Genomic DNA, 13223 nt, shown 5'->3' with positions numbered 1-13223 from the left:
CCCAAATCATTTTAGTTTGTAGGAATATGTCTATATGTGATGTGGTGTGTCACAGATGCCGTCACATGCCGCCAGTCGAGTGATTTGTATATTATATTTCAAGATGTAATGCCACATTTATTTTTGCTTTCCCCAGTAAAAGTTAGCAGTGTGGCTGCTCATAACATGTGCTAGGGGCAGTGAGAAGTAATTATTATTTTACAATAGCATATTCCCCTTTGTAGCTGGTCAGTAAGTCCGTTAAAAGGCAGGAATCTTTGTCTAAAATCGGACAGTAAAAATCAAATAGAGCCTGACATATTCTATCCTCGTGGCGTCAAACTGGCTTTAAAGGGACCGCATTGGATGGTTCTCTATCTTTTAAAGCTACTTAGGACTGACTATTAAAATATAATATAAATTGTTTTCCATCTTGTTTGACGTGTTCAGTCAGAGCTGGGTGGAAGAGCGTTAAAAACGTTCGACTGTTGCAAGCCCTTTCTAGAAAATAAAATATGGTGTGAAAAAGATGTGAAACCGCTTTAAGCGATAAGTGGTCATTTTATCCATCTAAGGATGATGTGAACTTATTTTTTTATTTTCTATTTTTGGGGGATCGACTACCAGAAGTTGCTATGGTAACTTCGGTCGCTGTCACGTGACTATGTATCTTATTTATCAGATTCCGGCAAACCTTCTTCCGAAATATCAATGATCGGCTTATTGCGATAATATTATTTTATCCATCTAAGCATGATATGAACTGATTTTTTGTTGTTGATCGACTACTGAGTGGATATTCGTTTTCATAATATTCGGGAAGACAATTCGTATATAAAAGGCCAAACAATTCTTGCAATTATATTAGTCTTTAGATTTTCTAGGATTTCTGTAGAAAGTGTTCATGAATGACCTTTGTCATGTGACCTGAAACTCAAGCAGGATGTCCAGATACACTTGATTACCCGTATTTCCATGTTTCAAAAACTAGGTCTACGACATTTCAAAATTTTAACCATAGGTTCAGATTTCCATGTTGACGACGCCGCGGCGTCGGCAAAATGGCGACTTGGTCTCGCTTCTGTTATGGAGGAGAGAATAAAAGCAACTGAATATATATAATTCAGTACCAAGGTAGATAATGTTACTCTTTTATTCACTGGGTGTATATTCAGGAGAACATAATTCATATCGTACTGGATGGACAGCGGCAACAGGTCAATTCCTAAACTTGCAAAAAAAAAAAAAAAAAAAAACATTTTTTTTTGTTTTACCAGACTGCAACAGATCAGTTGAGTGGACGGATACAATTCGATGAAAATGGATCGAGGACCAACTATTCTCTTCAGATACTTGGTCTTCATAATGGCGTCCTGGACCAAGTAAGATACACAATTCCCTTTATACGATACAATCACCAATGCAATCGACTCCAACCCGAGTAATGATATGTCATTGGAAATAATGTAATACTTTAAGAATATCTGGAATCGGTTTAGCCGGTGAAACTGTGGTAACTTTAATTCAATTTTACATAATTTGCACTTCACATCTCTGTTTATAATAATGGAGTGAAGCCCCCCCCCCCCCTTGATACGTTTTTCTGCAGTGCTTTCGGAATTTCAAGCTGTCATACACGGAAAAAGCCGGTAACGTTAGAGGTTAACCGGTGTACACAGAGGATTACACCATTCATTTTACTCTATAGTGTTAAATTTACAGTATTAGTTCAACACTAAAGGTGTTATTTTTATATGGATGTAGCTGTATCTCCTTTTTGTTATGTCCAATCTTTAATATTTTTTCTAAGATGTAATAATGGTGACACCTTAGGGAGGTGTCCTTTGGAGACACGTTTTAACACCCCGTTTTAACGGTGTTAATCTTTGCATCCCTCGCTCCGTCGTTTTACTCCAGGTTGGCACATGGAATCAGAAAAACGATCCTCCAATATCCTTCTTTGATAGTGACACCCACGGCCGAAAAGGAAGTCATGATTACGAGAACCGAACTTTCACTATTACATCAGTTTTGGTAAGTGGACAGATTAAAGAAGTAATTCTACCAGGGGCAATAATATTTTTCTGGAGTTTGCTGTAAACATAGTGATTCTGTTGGTAAATATCGCATTTAAATTTTATGTGTTATTTATTGAGCGATGGAGAGTTTCTTAGTGACACAGTCTCCGGACTTTGAAACAGAGGGTCGTGGGGTCGAATCCAAGCTATGGCATAATTTCCCTAAGCAAGAAATTAGTTTACCTTGTGCTGCATTCAATTTAGGTAAATGGGTAAAAAAGAAAGAAAGATGTATTTTGACTGGAGACCTAAAAAAGGGTGAGTGATTCCAGGTGGCTCCTGAAAGACTCTGTTGACAGAGCCAAAACCACTGTTGCGGGCAGGACATTCCATAAGCAGATGGTACTTGACTCTCATCTTTCAGTCACAGGCATCTGGTTTCGAATCCCTGCCAAAGCGTATTTTACTTCAGCAAGAAATATACCCACATTGCCGGTGCTGCACTCAACCCAGGTGAGGTTCATGGGTACCCGGCAGGATTAATTCCTTTAATGCATCAAGCGCCTTTAGCAGCTGAAGCTACAGCCGGAGTGACATATAATGCGCCATTGAATAGGGAACTAGATAATCAGCACCTCATAATTACTATATATTGCTCATTAAGTTTGAGAAGCAATTAATGTACATTTTCTTTTATTCTCTCGATGTAAATTCTTATATCACCCTAGGATGATCCTTTCTTGATGAACGTGACCCTACCGGACGGAACGAGTCGCTATGAAGGATTCTGCGTTGATCTTCTTAAGAAGATTGTTGAGATCTATCCATTCAAATACCGTATACAGCTAGTCAAAGATGGAAACTATGGAACACAGCAGAAGAATGGAAAATGGGACGGAATGATTGGGGAGCTCATGTATGGGGTAAGTACTGGAATGAATTCCGCTACCCCCTGTCTCTTCCCCATCACACACTCCCCCTCCTTTTCTCTTTGGTGTGTGTTGTGGAATCTCGGGGAGGGGGTGTTTCGTCAACACTGGTCATCTGAAAATAAAAATCGAATCTGATAACTTCCTTGGTTTCGATTGGCTGAAAAGCACAGATGACTGATTATCACTGTCGAGTGAAAGATTAAAGATATGACGAGTTATTTTGCATGAAATGCTCTCATGTCCTGATCACATTGACTTACTCTGCCTTATTAATAAAAGCTCTTTGCCAAAGATCTATTGTTATTTGTCGTTATTACATGTATTATGAGTGTAGATGATTTATTATTTCAGAAAACGATTGCAAGCGAACGCCCATAATTCAAAAATGAGATATAATTGTGCTTTCCGCCCCTAAATGAATACACTAAATAATTATTGAAGTGATAACATACTGAATATTTTGCTTTTATAGAGTGCTGATATATCGGTTGCTCCTCTAACAATCAACACCGACCGTGAGCGTGTGGTCGCTTTCACCAAACCGTATATGAGTTTCGGCATTAGTATCATGATCAAGAAAATGAAGTCACCTCGACCATCGGGTTTCTCATTCTTTCAGCCGTTTACCAATGAGATATGGATTTGCCTTGCCTTAGCTACATGTGGTGTCAGTATGATAATGTTCCAGGTAATCATTAACACAATGTGGTTTTATTTTAAGTTTTGGTATTATGTCCCCAAATTGAATGCCACAATAAGAGCCAAACAAAGATTGTTTTAAGGGTAAATAGTTGTATCCATCAATCTGAGCACTGCGTTATTGTTAGTGCCATTTTCTTCTGCAAATCGAAAAAAAGCACTTCATAATCCGAATCTTACAATCTACTGCAAATTATATCATTTATTGGCTGAAAGAAAACTTGTCATTTTGTTAGTGTTAAAGCATCCATGTAAATGATCTCTTTGAAAAGTCAAATTCACTCATGTCAATGGGTTAATTACTTTATGACGTTTCCTTTCGTAGGTTTATTCTATCTTTTTTTGTGTCACATAGATATGTCGCTTTAGCTCATCAGAATGGCGTATCGAAACAGATAATTCTGATGACGTCTCTAACGGCAACAGAGTAGCAGGTGCCGGTAAGGGAGTGAAGTGGACGAACGACTTCTACATCTTGAATAGTCTCTGGTTTGCTTTGGGCGCCCTCATGCAACAAGGGAGTGATATTCTACCAAGGTAACTATCATCATCATTTTACGTTTTATTTCGGAGCTCCTTATCATAAAATTCAATGCCTGAGAATCTGTTTTCATCCTCAATAATAATGATAACTTGATTTATTAAGCGCTTTTTGTCTGAGGATACAAAGCGCTGATATTATTACCCCGGCTTTAGCCGTGCTACGCCATATAGGCGCTAAAGCATTCAAGGAATTTCTTCCTCCCAGGTATCCATTCACCTCACCTGGGTTGAGTGTATAGCACAATGTTGGTAAATTTCTTGCTAAAGGAAAAAACGCCATGGCGTGGAATCGAACCACGTCCCTCAGATTGAAAGTCGAGATATGACTCTAGACCATGACGCCCTACATCCTTCCCTTCATCAGACCAGAAGAGGGAATACCCTATACTTGCTTCCTCAGGCGACCTTGCTCTGCAAAGTGAACCTCCCTAACGACTACTATGCAATCATCAAGTCTGGCAATAACGTTATTTGCACAATTTTGTTGCCTCCTCTGAATATTGTAGGTCTATCTCTGGACGCATTATGGGAGGAGTATGGTGGTTCTTTACTCTCATTATCATCTCATCATACACAGCTAACCTAGCAGCCTTCCTTACAACTCAGAGCATGCAGTCACCTATCAAGTCTGCTGAAGATCTGGCTGCTCAGACTAAGATCCAGTATGGTGTCCACAAGGGTGGTTCCACTGTCGAGTTCTTTAGGGTAGGTACATGTATAGTCCATAAAGGTAAGGAGACGACGAGGAGGTCTGTCTCCAGGTTATCATTATGGTAGAGTCTCACAAAGGCAACCGACTCTATTGACTAGATGTGATGTGATCGAACTGCCTATCTGTTGGTTTGAAGACAATGTGACTGTAGCATATCAAGCGAGGTCATCTTCGTCTTTGTCCCAAATGACGATTGGATTAACTTTAACGAGCGGTCTCGTGATTCGGACTCTTAGCTTCGACTCGAAGTAAAACATTTGGTTTAATGGGTTAAGAAGCTTTGATAGAGTTTGATCGGACTGAGGCACTTAAGAGTTTTGAAAGTTTGATTTTGGACTAACCATAATATACCGCCACCTACGAGTAGTTTCCATTTTGCTATTCATAATAATATACAGTGAAACGAGGATTTATGATTGGCCAAATGTGTGCGACGGTTGTCAGCTGCACTTAGTATCAATTGATATTCTCAACACTCATCATAGCAAATGTCAGTCATTCATCATCCATAAATTGCCTCCTGTAAATATTACTACCAACTAAAACTAGATAATAATATTTAACAGCCAGCTATAATTCCTTTTCTCGTTGAGACCGTGTAAAAACTCAATAGTTTCCCCCACATCAGCCATAAAAAACATGATGAAGTGTGTCTATTGGAATCCCAAACGCACCACCAAGCACCTAGGTGACCAGTAAATAATCATTATACAACTCCCAAGAATGTTCGGATCACATGATATTCAGCGAATTGCACTATTGCATCTAAAATGCACTATCCTGCATTCTGACGTCATACCAAAAGTACTATCCTGCACTCTGACGTCAGAGTGCAGTATAGTGCGAGGTCTGGAATTATCTAGAATTTAGATCAAATATAGCATTCGGGGCAAATCAGTAACATGGGGGAGGGGGTGTATAAACCGAAAAACGCACGCATTCCTGTGCATAGAGGACCTAAATAATGAACTCTGTGCTCGACTCGCCAAATGGATATACCGCACTCGGTCCTGCGGACCTCGGTGCGGTATATCCATTGGCTCTTGTCGCACATCGTTCATTATTTGGCCCTGCATGCACGCACTTCCGTGCATTATTTGTATATTATCATACAACTCCCAAGAATGTTCTGTAATCTGATTGGTCCAAATCAGATCAGCGCATTGCACTATTGCATCCAAAATGCACTATCCTGCTTTCTGACGTCATACCATAAGTACTATCATGCACTCTGATGTCAGAGTGCAGTATAGTGCGAGGTCTGGAATTATCTAAAATTTAGATCAAGTATAGCATTCGGGTCAACTCAGTAATATGGGGAGGGGGGTTGTATAAAACAAATAATGCACGGATTCTTGTGCATAGAGGACCTAGATAGTAAACTCTGTGCTCGACTCGCCAAATGGATATACCGCACTCGGTCCTGCGGACCTCGGTGCGGAATATCCATGGGCTCTTCTCGCACATCGTTCATTATTTGGCCCTGCATGCACGCGCTTACGTGCATTATTTGTATACAGTTTGAAATACAAAATTATGTTTGTAATATCTTTCCTGTGAACCTTCAGAAATCTAGCCATCCGCTGTATCGCAAGATGTGGTCTTTCATGGCGAACACTGAGCCCTCCCCTTTGGCAGAGAGTACGGAAGACGGAGTAAATCGTGTCCGGGAGAGCGACGGCAAGTACGCATACCTCCTCGAGTCTAAGATGAACGAGTACAGAGAAACACAGAAGCCATGTGACACAATGGCTGTAGGAGATCCAATAGGCACAAGTAGTTACGGCATTGCGGTGTCCAAGCATCTTGTTGAACTACAGTAAGTTATACCAGGGTTCCAATGTTTCCGATGGGGGGGGGGGGGAGCATTATCATGAAACAAATAGTGATTTTCTCCCAATATTGTAATAAGCTACTGGAATTCTTGCACTGATAGCCTTAGAACTAAAATGTCGGTGAAAATCACGAACAATTTTTGTCATGAAACACTTCCTGGATATTATAATGAATGATCGAGAACCAGTCACGTTGATCGGTGAGACTGTTCTAAGATGAAGAGTTGGTCAAATTTTGTTCATGTGGATTAGTAGTCCAGATTCCGACCTTTTCTTCTTTTAATTCTCCCCATCCACTGGAAGCCTCCAAAGAAAGCTTATCAGACGAGCTACGAAAAAAAAACTCCCAAGAGACGGAAATGGGATGCAATCTGGCGGAAACCCCATCTTTAGCTTGTACCAATCAGAGAATGACGTAATACGGAAGATCATTGATGAAAGATATGTCCGAACATATGGTAGATGGTGGGTAGTCTGATACATTGTGGAAAAAACCATTAAACTCTAAAATATACGATTCAGTGAGTCCCTATCCATAACCTTGGCATGAAAATCCGACTGTGGTAGTATAATTTTCAAAATATTTTTGACATAATTAATATTCCCTCTTTTCCTAAATTGAAAATGATATTTGACAAAACGTTTAGGTAATTATCGGTAAGTTATTGATATACACCCATATCCAAAGTAGTATTTTGCCGATAGGATGTTCCGCCCCCCCTAAAAAAGTTAATTAAACTAATAAATGATATAAATATAAATTTATCATTATTAATTTATATTTTTCTGCCAGGAAAGAACTGACTGTGGCTATTTTGGAGTTACGAGAAAGAGATATACTCCGCCGACTGGAAGAGAAGTATTGGGTGAATAGATCACAATGCGTCAAGGATGACACAGATGGAGTGAGTCAGTTGATCTATATAGACCTATATCACATCACGCAGCTCAATCAGGGATATTAATTTTATACTTTTTAATTCTAAACGAAGTTACCAACTGACTACAGTTATGGCTTTCATATAAAAAACATTATTTTCAAAGTGGGGACTGCAATTTACACTGAGCAGAGCTTTTCAGCAGTACCGTCCATACCAAACCTGTAACATGAACTGCATATTGGATATTATGAACTCATTGTTTTATTAAGTTTAATGTTCTACATTGTACAATACCTACTATGTCACTTCTTTATTTGATTGTTGCATATGGAAATAAAAGTGAAATGAAATTAAATGGTAGTGTTCTTGGAAATAACATTTTGTTGGCTTGAACTCAGTACAAATGCCTTCAAAGAAACTTTGCTATTTCTTGCAAATCTCTGAATTGCACTGCGAAAGAATGTTGTCATTAATCGCCATATAGGACATCAGGATGTGGCATCTGAAGTCTTTATCGCAACATTATAAACATGATAGACCTAAAATAAACTTCTGGTTTGATGTTTTTCTTACAGACGGACACACGAGCCTTAAACCTGGACAAGCTGGCTGGAGTATTCTACATCCTGCTAGCAGGGACAGCTGTAGCGCTTTTGGTGTCCATCGTTGATCTCATTTATCGTTCTAAAAAACAGATCAGGGAGGAACTTGGCTCCTGTGGGCTTCGAAGGATCTGGCTTAACGTCCGTGCCCGCATCGCTCATGTATGTATAGATGGTGACAGTGGCTATTTAGTTTACTGGATAGTTAAGCATTTTAATGTTTGTTAGGAAGCAAGCATGGGAAAAACGGCTCATGGTCCTCTCCGAGGGACCTGGTAATGAGTATAACTGCCTTACCAAATATTAATTATTCATTTAGCTTACTTTGGAGTTTACAATCACCTGAAAAACTTAAAGCCCTATTGAAAGTGTAAGGTAACGTAAAATTATTTTGGTAGACAAAATGATAACAGCTCGTGAGTAAGAAGGAAAATACATATTTAGCCACTCTATCTTTTAGGCGTTTTCTCAATGGCATAAGAGAGCAGGAAGTACAGCCTCTCCTCACACGATGTTGTTACTTCCGTGTAAAGAAAATGCATTTATTCTTGAAATATCTCTTCCTCACAAAGTCCAAAAACCAACTACGAAATTCTTTATTCAAGAATTAAAGCGCTTCTGATTTATGAATAATGTTTTGTATTATGTTTATAATTCGAGATATTAGCATGAAAAGTGAATACTACAATAAAGTAGAAACCTTCCTTGAACAAATTGACCTCTGAAAATGTGAATCACAGTGAAGGCCTATTTAAGGCAAGGAATTTATACGTTTTTTAATATATGCTGATTTTTTTTTTCCCTCTCCTCGACTTAACAAGATCATTTCCCCGGTTTATAAAGCGTTACATCTACGGTAATTTTGCCATTATGGCAACTTCAAACATGATAAAAGGTAACTACCATGGTAACAGGGCTCAGCCAATCACAATCGAGGTTTCGTTTCCTTGGTAGTAACAATAATAGAAAAGTTACCATAGTTGTAACTTTTTTTGAAATGGGCCCCATATTTCACTGTATAACTTTCAACACCGTCAAATATATATTTTTTCTTTTTCGACAACCATGAACTGATGCGGAAAACAGGAGAGGCTGGTTGCTTCTCTCCGTCGTCGTAGCATGCCTGCTCCTACGAAGTCGCCCTCTGACGGCACATCTGAGACAGGCACAGATGAACTATCTACCCCTGCCACTGCTCAGAAGTCAATTGTCCCCTCGGTTAGTACAGTGTTACCCCCCCCCCCCCCATCGCTATTCTAGATAGATTTTACCTCAAGATATGCCACTTGTTAAGTAATATTCATCACATTTGCAGGCTTCCACAATCAGTAACAATTTTTTTTTTCAAAGACGACTAACAAACGGACTAACTATTATACATTCCACATAATGTTCATTTCAGGAAGGATGACATCTTACTAATATCCCATGCTGAAAGGTTAATCATTCTCACGTGCCCCCTTATAAAAATTGGAAACCCCCACCTCCAAAAAAATGCATGACAACGGTATGAAGTGGTGGATTCAGATGGGGTCACATTTGGCTAGTGCCCCCCCTCCCTGCTTTCAAGGGGGGCCTTGAAAGCAATAGAAATTCGGCGTGCATACTCAAGTGAATACTTTCTTATCATTTTTTTCGTGACATAAGTCACTTTCGTTTGGGAGTGAAGACTTTCTTTTTTTGTTGGTCAAACATTTTCTCTAGAATAATGTGCCCCCTCCTTTGGGAAACGCTGGATCCTCCCTCGCCAGTACGTCAATGGCCAGTGCTCTGACCAACGAACGTCTTCTACCTGTTGGACACTCTCATATACCCTTGTGAGTAAAAAAAAAGACACCTCACAAATCATCAATTAGGGAATGAATATGTCATAAACACATAATTATTATTTCTGGCCTGAAAGAGTATGTTCTCCCAAATAATTTGATACCATATTTATGTGTTATGTAATAACGCTTGGATGACCAAGAGGTATTCTGTGCAGCGATGTAAATTTTGATTTGTGCCAAATTAAGACATGGCTGCAATGAATGAATCCATCTGGATTCATTCAGTGATGTCATAATCCTACAAAGGTTGCATTAACTTCCATTTCAAAACACCTTTTCCAATAATTTACAATATAATTTGTTTAATAAACACATGTTAGTATCAATTCTCAAAAATGGATTAGCAAATATGTTCACTAACTCGTGTAGGATTATGACATCATTGGCATCTGGTTTTATTCATTGCAGTCATGCCTTACTTTGGTGCAAGTCAAAATTTACATCACTGCAAAGAATATCTACTGATTATCCAAGGATGAATACATCAACATGAATATCGTATCAAATTATTTGGGAGAAAACACTCTTTACAGCCATATATAATGATTATGCATTCATGACATATTTCCCCCCTAAAGTGGGGATTTGTGAAATGTCAAGGTTTTTTTACTCACATGGTAATCATGTCAAAGTAAAGTAGACAATTTAAGGAGAGTAAAACAAATATTCAATTGGTCAGTATAAAAACTTCAGAAGCTCCTATATTAGTCCAATGCGATATTTTACTTTCTTTTTAATTATTTAATTCATGACAATTTTTAAATTTGAATTCCCTGTTTCAAATTGTCTTTCTGTGGATTCCAGATTGCCTCTGAAGAAGGAAATGTAAATAGCGCCCTCTGTAAGAAGAAATCCGGCAGTCAAGGGAGTGCAGTGACCCACACTGATGTTTGAAGAATAAAATCAAGAGAAGATAGTTTACAATAATCTCTTACCTACAACTATAACAATCAAAGATAGAAGAAGTTTGAATTCTAAAAGTACATTGTACATTTCTGAAATTATTCAGTCATTTCCCCCATTGCATGCATTATCCTAAAATTATTCGTCAATGTTAAAAAAATAACACAATTTTTCAATCGGTGTTAGTTTAAATTGTTTACAATTGACTGAGTCAAGGTGCAATAATTACTCGGCTTAATTCGCTTTTTCAAATGTATATTATTGATTGATTGATTTTATTCGCCAGGTCACATATATACAGTAGCATTAAAAAAAAAAACAGACTTGGACGGGATAACTCACGAAAGCTCGAAAGTTTCCAGTGGGATCCTTTACATGTATAGATAATGAATTGCTTACAATATTTACTGTACGTAAATATCATTTTTTAATTCTGGTCAAATTTATTCTGGTGTCAAGTGAATTTCAGTAATGGTCTAGAAATAAGAAAACTTAGAAAGTAATAGCAAGTTGATTATGATTGCTGGAGGTGGTGGTGGTGGTGATGATGGTGATGATGATGATGAAAAAGAAGAAGAAGAAGGAAAAGTAGGAGGAGAAGGAGGAGAAGAAGAAGAAGATGATGACAATGAATATCATTCTGATGATGTTGATGATTGCAGTTAAGCGCAGCTTTACTCATATTAATGACAGCTGACAGATAAAATATTCGGTTTTTATAAGAAAAACATTTTATTTCTTATAGATAAAATCACAAGCATTGTATGTAAATTTTGTACATAGTTGTATAATATTGACACAATATAATGTGAGACATGGTAATATATATCATTCTATATATTTAATCATTTCAGGCTTAAAACCCCAATTCCATAAAAAGGTACAAAACGTAAATAAAATAGGATTTAATGCACTATAATCATGATAACATTCTAAACCATCGCGATAGCCCAGAATTAAAATTGTCGGGATATCTATTTTACATGTTCACGTTGTTGTTAATATCGAATCTTAGATATTTGGTTGTAAAATGGTAGAATTTCTTTTTTGACATGATTAGGAGGTAAATGAAGCCTTACGCTTCCGACAAAAAGGCAAAGGAAATTGAAATAAAACACAAACGAATGTGATTTTGCTTGTAACAATAATATATCCGGTAAGAATGGTACAAAAATATTGTAAATGATATATCTTTTGAAATATAATATGAAAAGAAAATGAACACATGATTCATAATTCATTATAGCAAGGAACATACAGCGCACCGCCCCCCCCCCAAAAAAAAAGCCCCTCTGATATACGGCTGAATAAATTCCTAAAAATTAAAATCATTCTCAATTACATGCGCGGATATAGGAAGTGCATTTCATTATTCTAGCTTCTATAACAAATTAATTGGTTTGGTTCCAGTGGTTTGGAATACACAATCTATTATTTAACAGTGGAACTTTTCAGCTCATTCCTAGTATGCATGCAACACTGCTGTAGCTTATGCACTGTATAGTATCATTCTCTATGCAGAATCTGACCAGGAAATTCCATGATCTGACCAGGAAAATGCCATCCTCTAAACTAGGCTCATCAATTCACATCCTTGAGCATGATCAGAAGGGCAACAGCAGTGCTTGGTATCTTTTTTTATAATAATAATAATAATTAGACTTATATCGCGCCAAATCCACTCTGTAGAGTGCTTAAGGCGCTTTTGTCGAAATTATAAAGGAAATTAAGAAGAATTGAAGAGAACTTATTTAAGGTATTGTTTGAATGTTTTAGAGGTCAAGCACTGTTTACTGTTTTCAGGGAGGCTATTCCATACTTGGAGAATGAGTAAACAAATGATCTGTCCCCCCAGGTTTTGGAAACTTTGGGGGTAACGAGAGAACTGGAAGAGGAGGAACGTAAGGATCTTGAAGGGGTATAACTTTTTATCAGTATCTGTGCTTAAACCTTTTATATTGTATCTACATAGGGTAACACATACATGTAGGGGAGGGCGGGGTAAGTTGTGACACTTTTTGCTTTTTCCATGTTAGAATTGATAAGATTAATGATCTTGTAGAAATACGTACCTTGCCTTAAAATTTAATTCTTCTGAAATATTTTTCACCTATAAAAACTTTCTACCCCCACACTGAAAGTCATTGTCACCTTTGAAAAAAGCAAGGTCAAATGGCTCAACTTGCTCCATCTGTGGGGTAAGTTGAGCCACCTTCTGGGGTAAGTTGAGCCACAAAAACTATGTACAAAATGTATGCGGGAAGAACCAGCATGTCAATTTTTTTTATTT

The 13223-nt window shown here is 37.9% G+C and overlaps 1 protein-coding gene across 1 annotated transcript in view; it reads left to right on the top strand.

The window, feature by feature from the left end:
• The window catches only part of LOC129259965 (glutamate receptor 2-like), a 36524-nt gene extending 24315 nt beyond the window's left edge, over window positions 1-12209 (top strand). Inside the window, exons 8-18 of the mRNA XM_054898076.2 lie at window positions 1257-1361; window positions 1897-2013; window positions 2726-2920; window positions 3402-3617; window positions 3984-4165; window positions 4678-4876; window positions 6452-6702; window positions 7512-7623; window positions 8175-8363; window positions 9288-9419; window positions 10835-12209. Of these exons, the coding sequence (XP_054754051.2) occupies window positions 1257-1361; window positions 1897-2013; window positions 2726-2920; window positions 3402-3617; window positions 3984-4165; window positions 4678-4876; window positions 6452-6702; window positions 7512-7623; window positions 8175-8363; window positions 9288-9419; window positions 10835-10924 (1788 nt within the window). The 3' untranslated portion in view covers window positions 10925-12209. The remainder of the gene's footprint in view (window positions 1-1256; window positions 1362-1896; window positions 2014-2725; window positions 2921-3401; window positions 3618-3983; window positions 4166-4677; window positions 4877-6451; window positions 6703-7511; window positions 7624-8174; window positions 8364-9287; window positions 9420-10834) is intronic.
• Window positions 12210-13223: the final 1014 nt, after the last annotated feature.

The sequence above is a fragment of the Lytechinus pictus genome, unplaced genomic scaffold, assembly GCF_037042905.1.
Source record: "Lytechinus pictus isolate F3 Inbred unplaced genomic scaffold, Lp3.0 scaffold_19, whole genome shotgun sequence".
NCBI lineage: Eukaryota > Metazoa > Echinodermata > Echinoidea > Temnopleuroida > Toxopneustidae > Lytechinus > Lytechinus pictus.
This window is presented reverse-complemented; position numbering and strand designations above follow the sequence as displayed.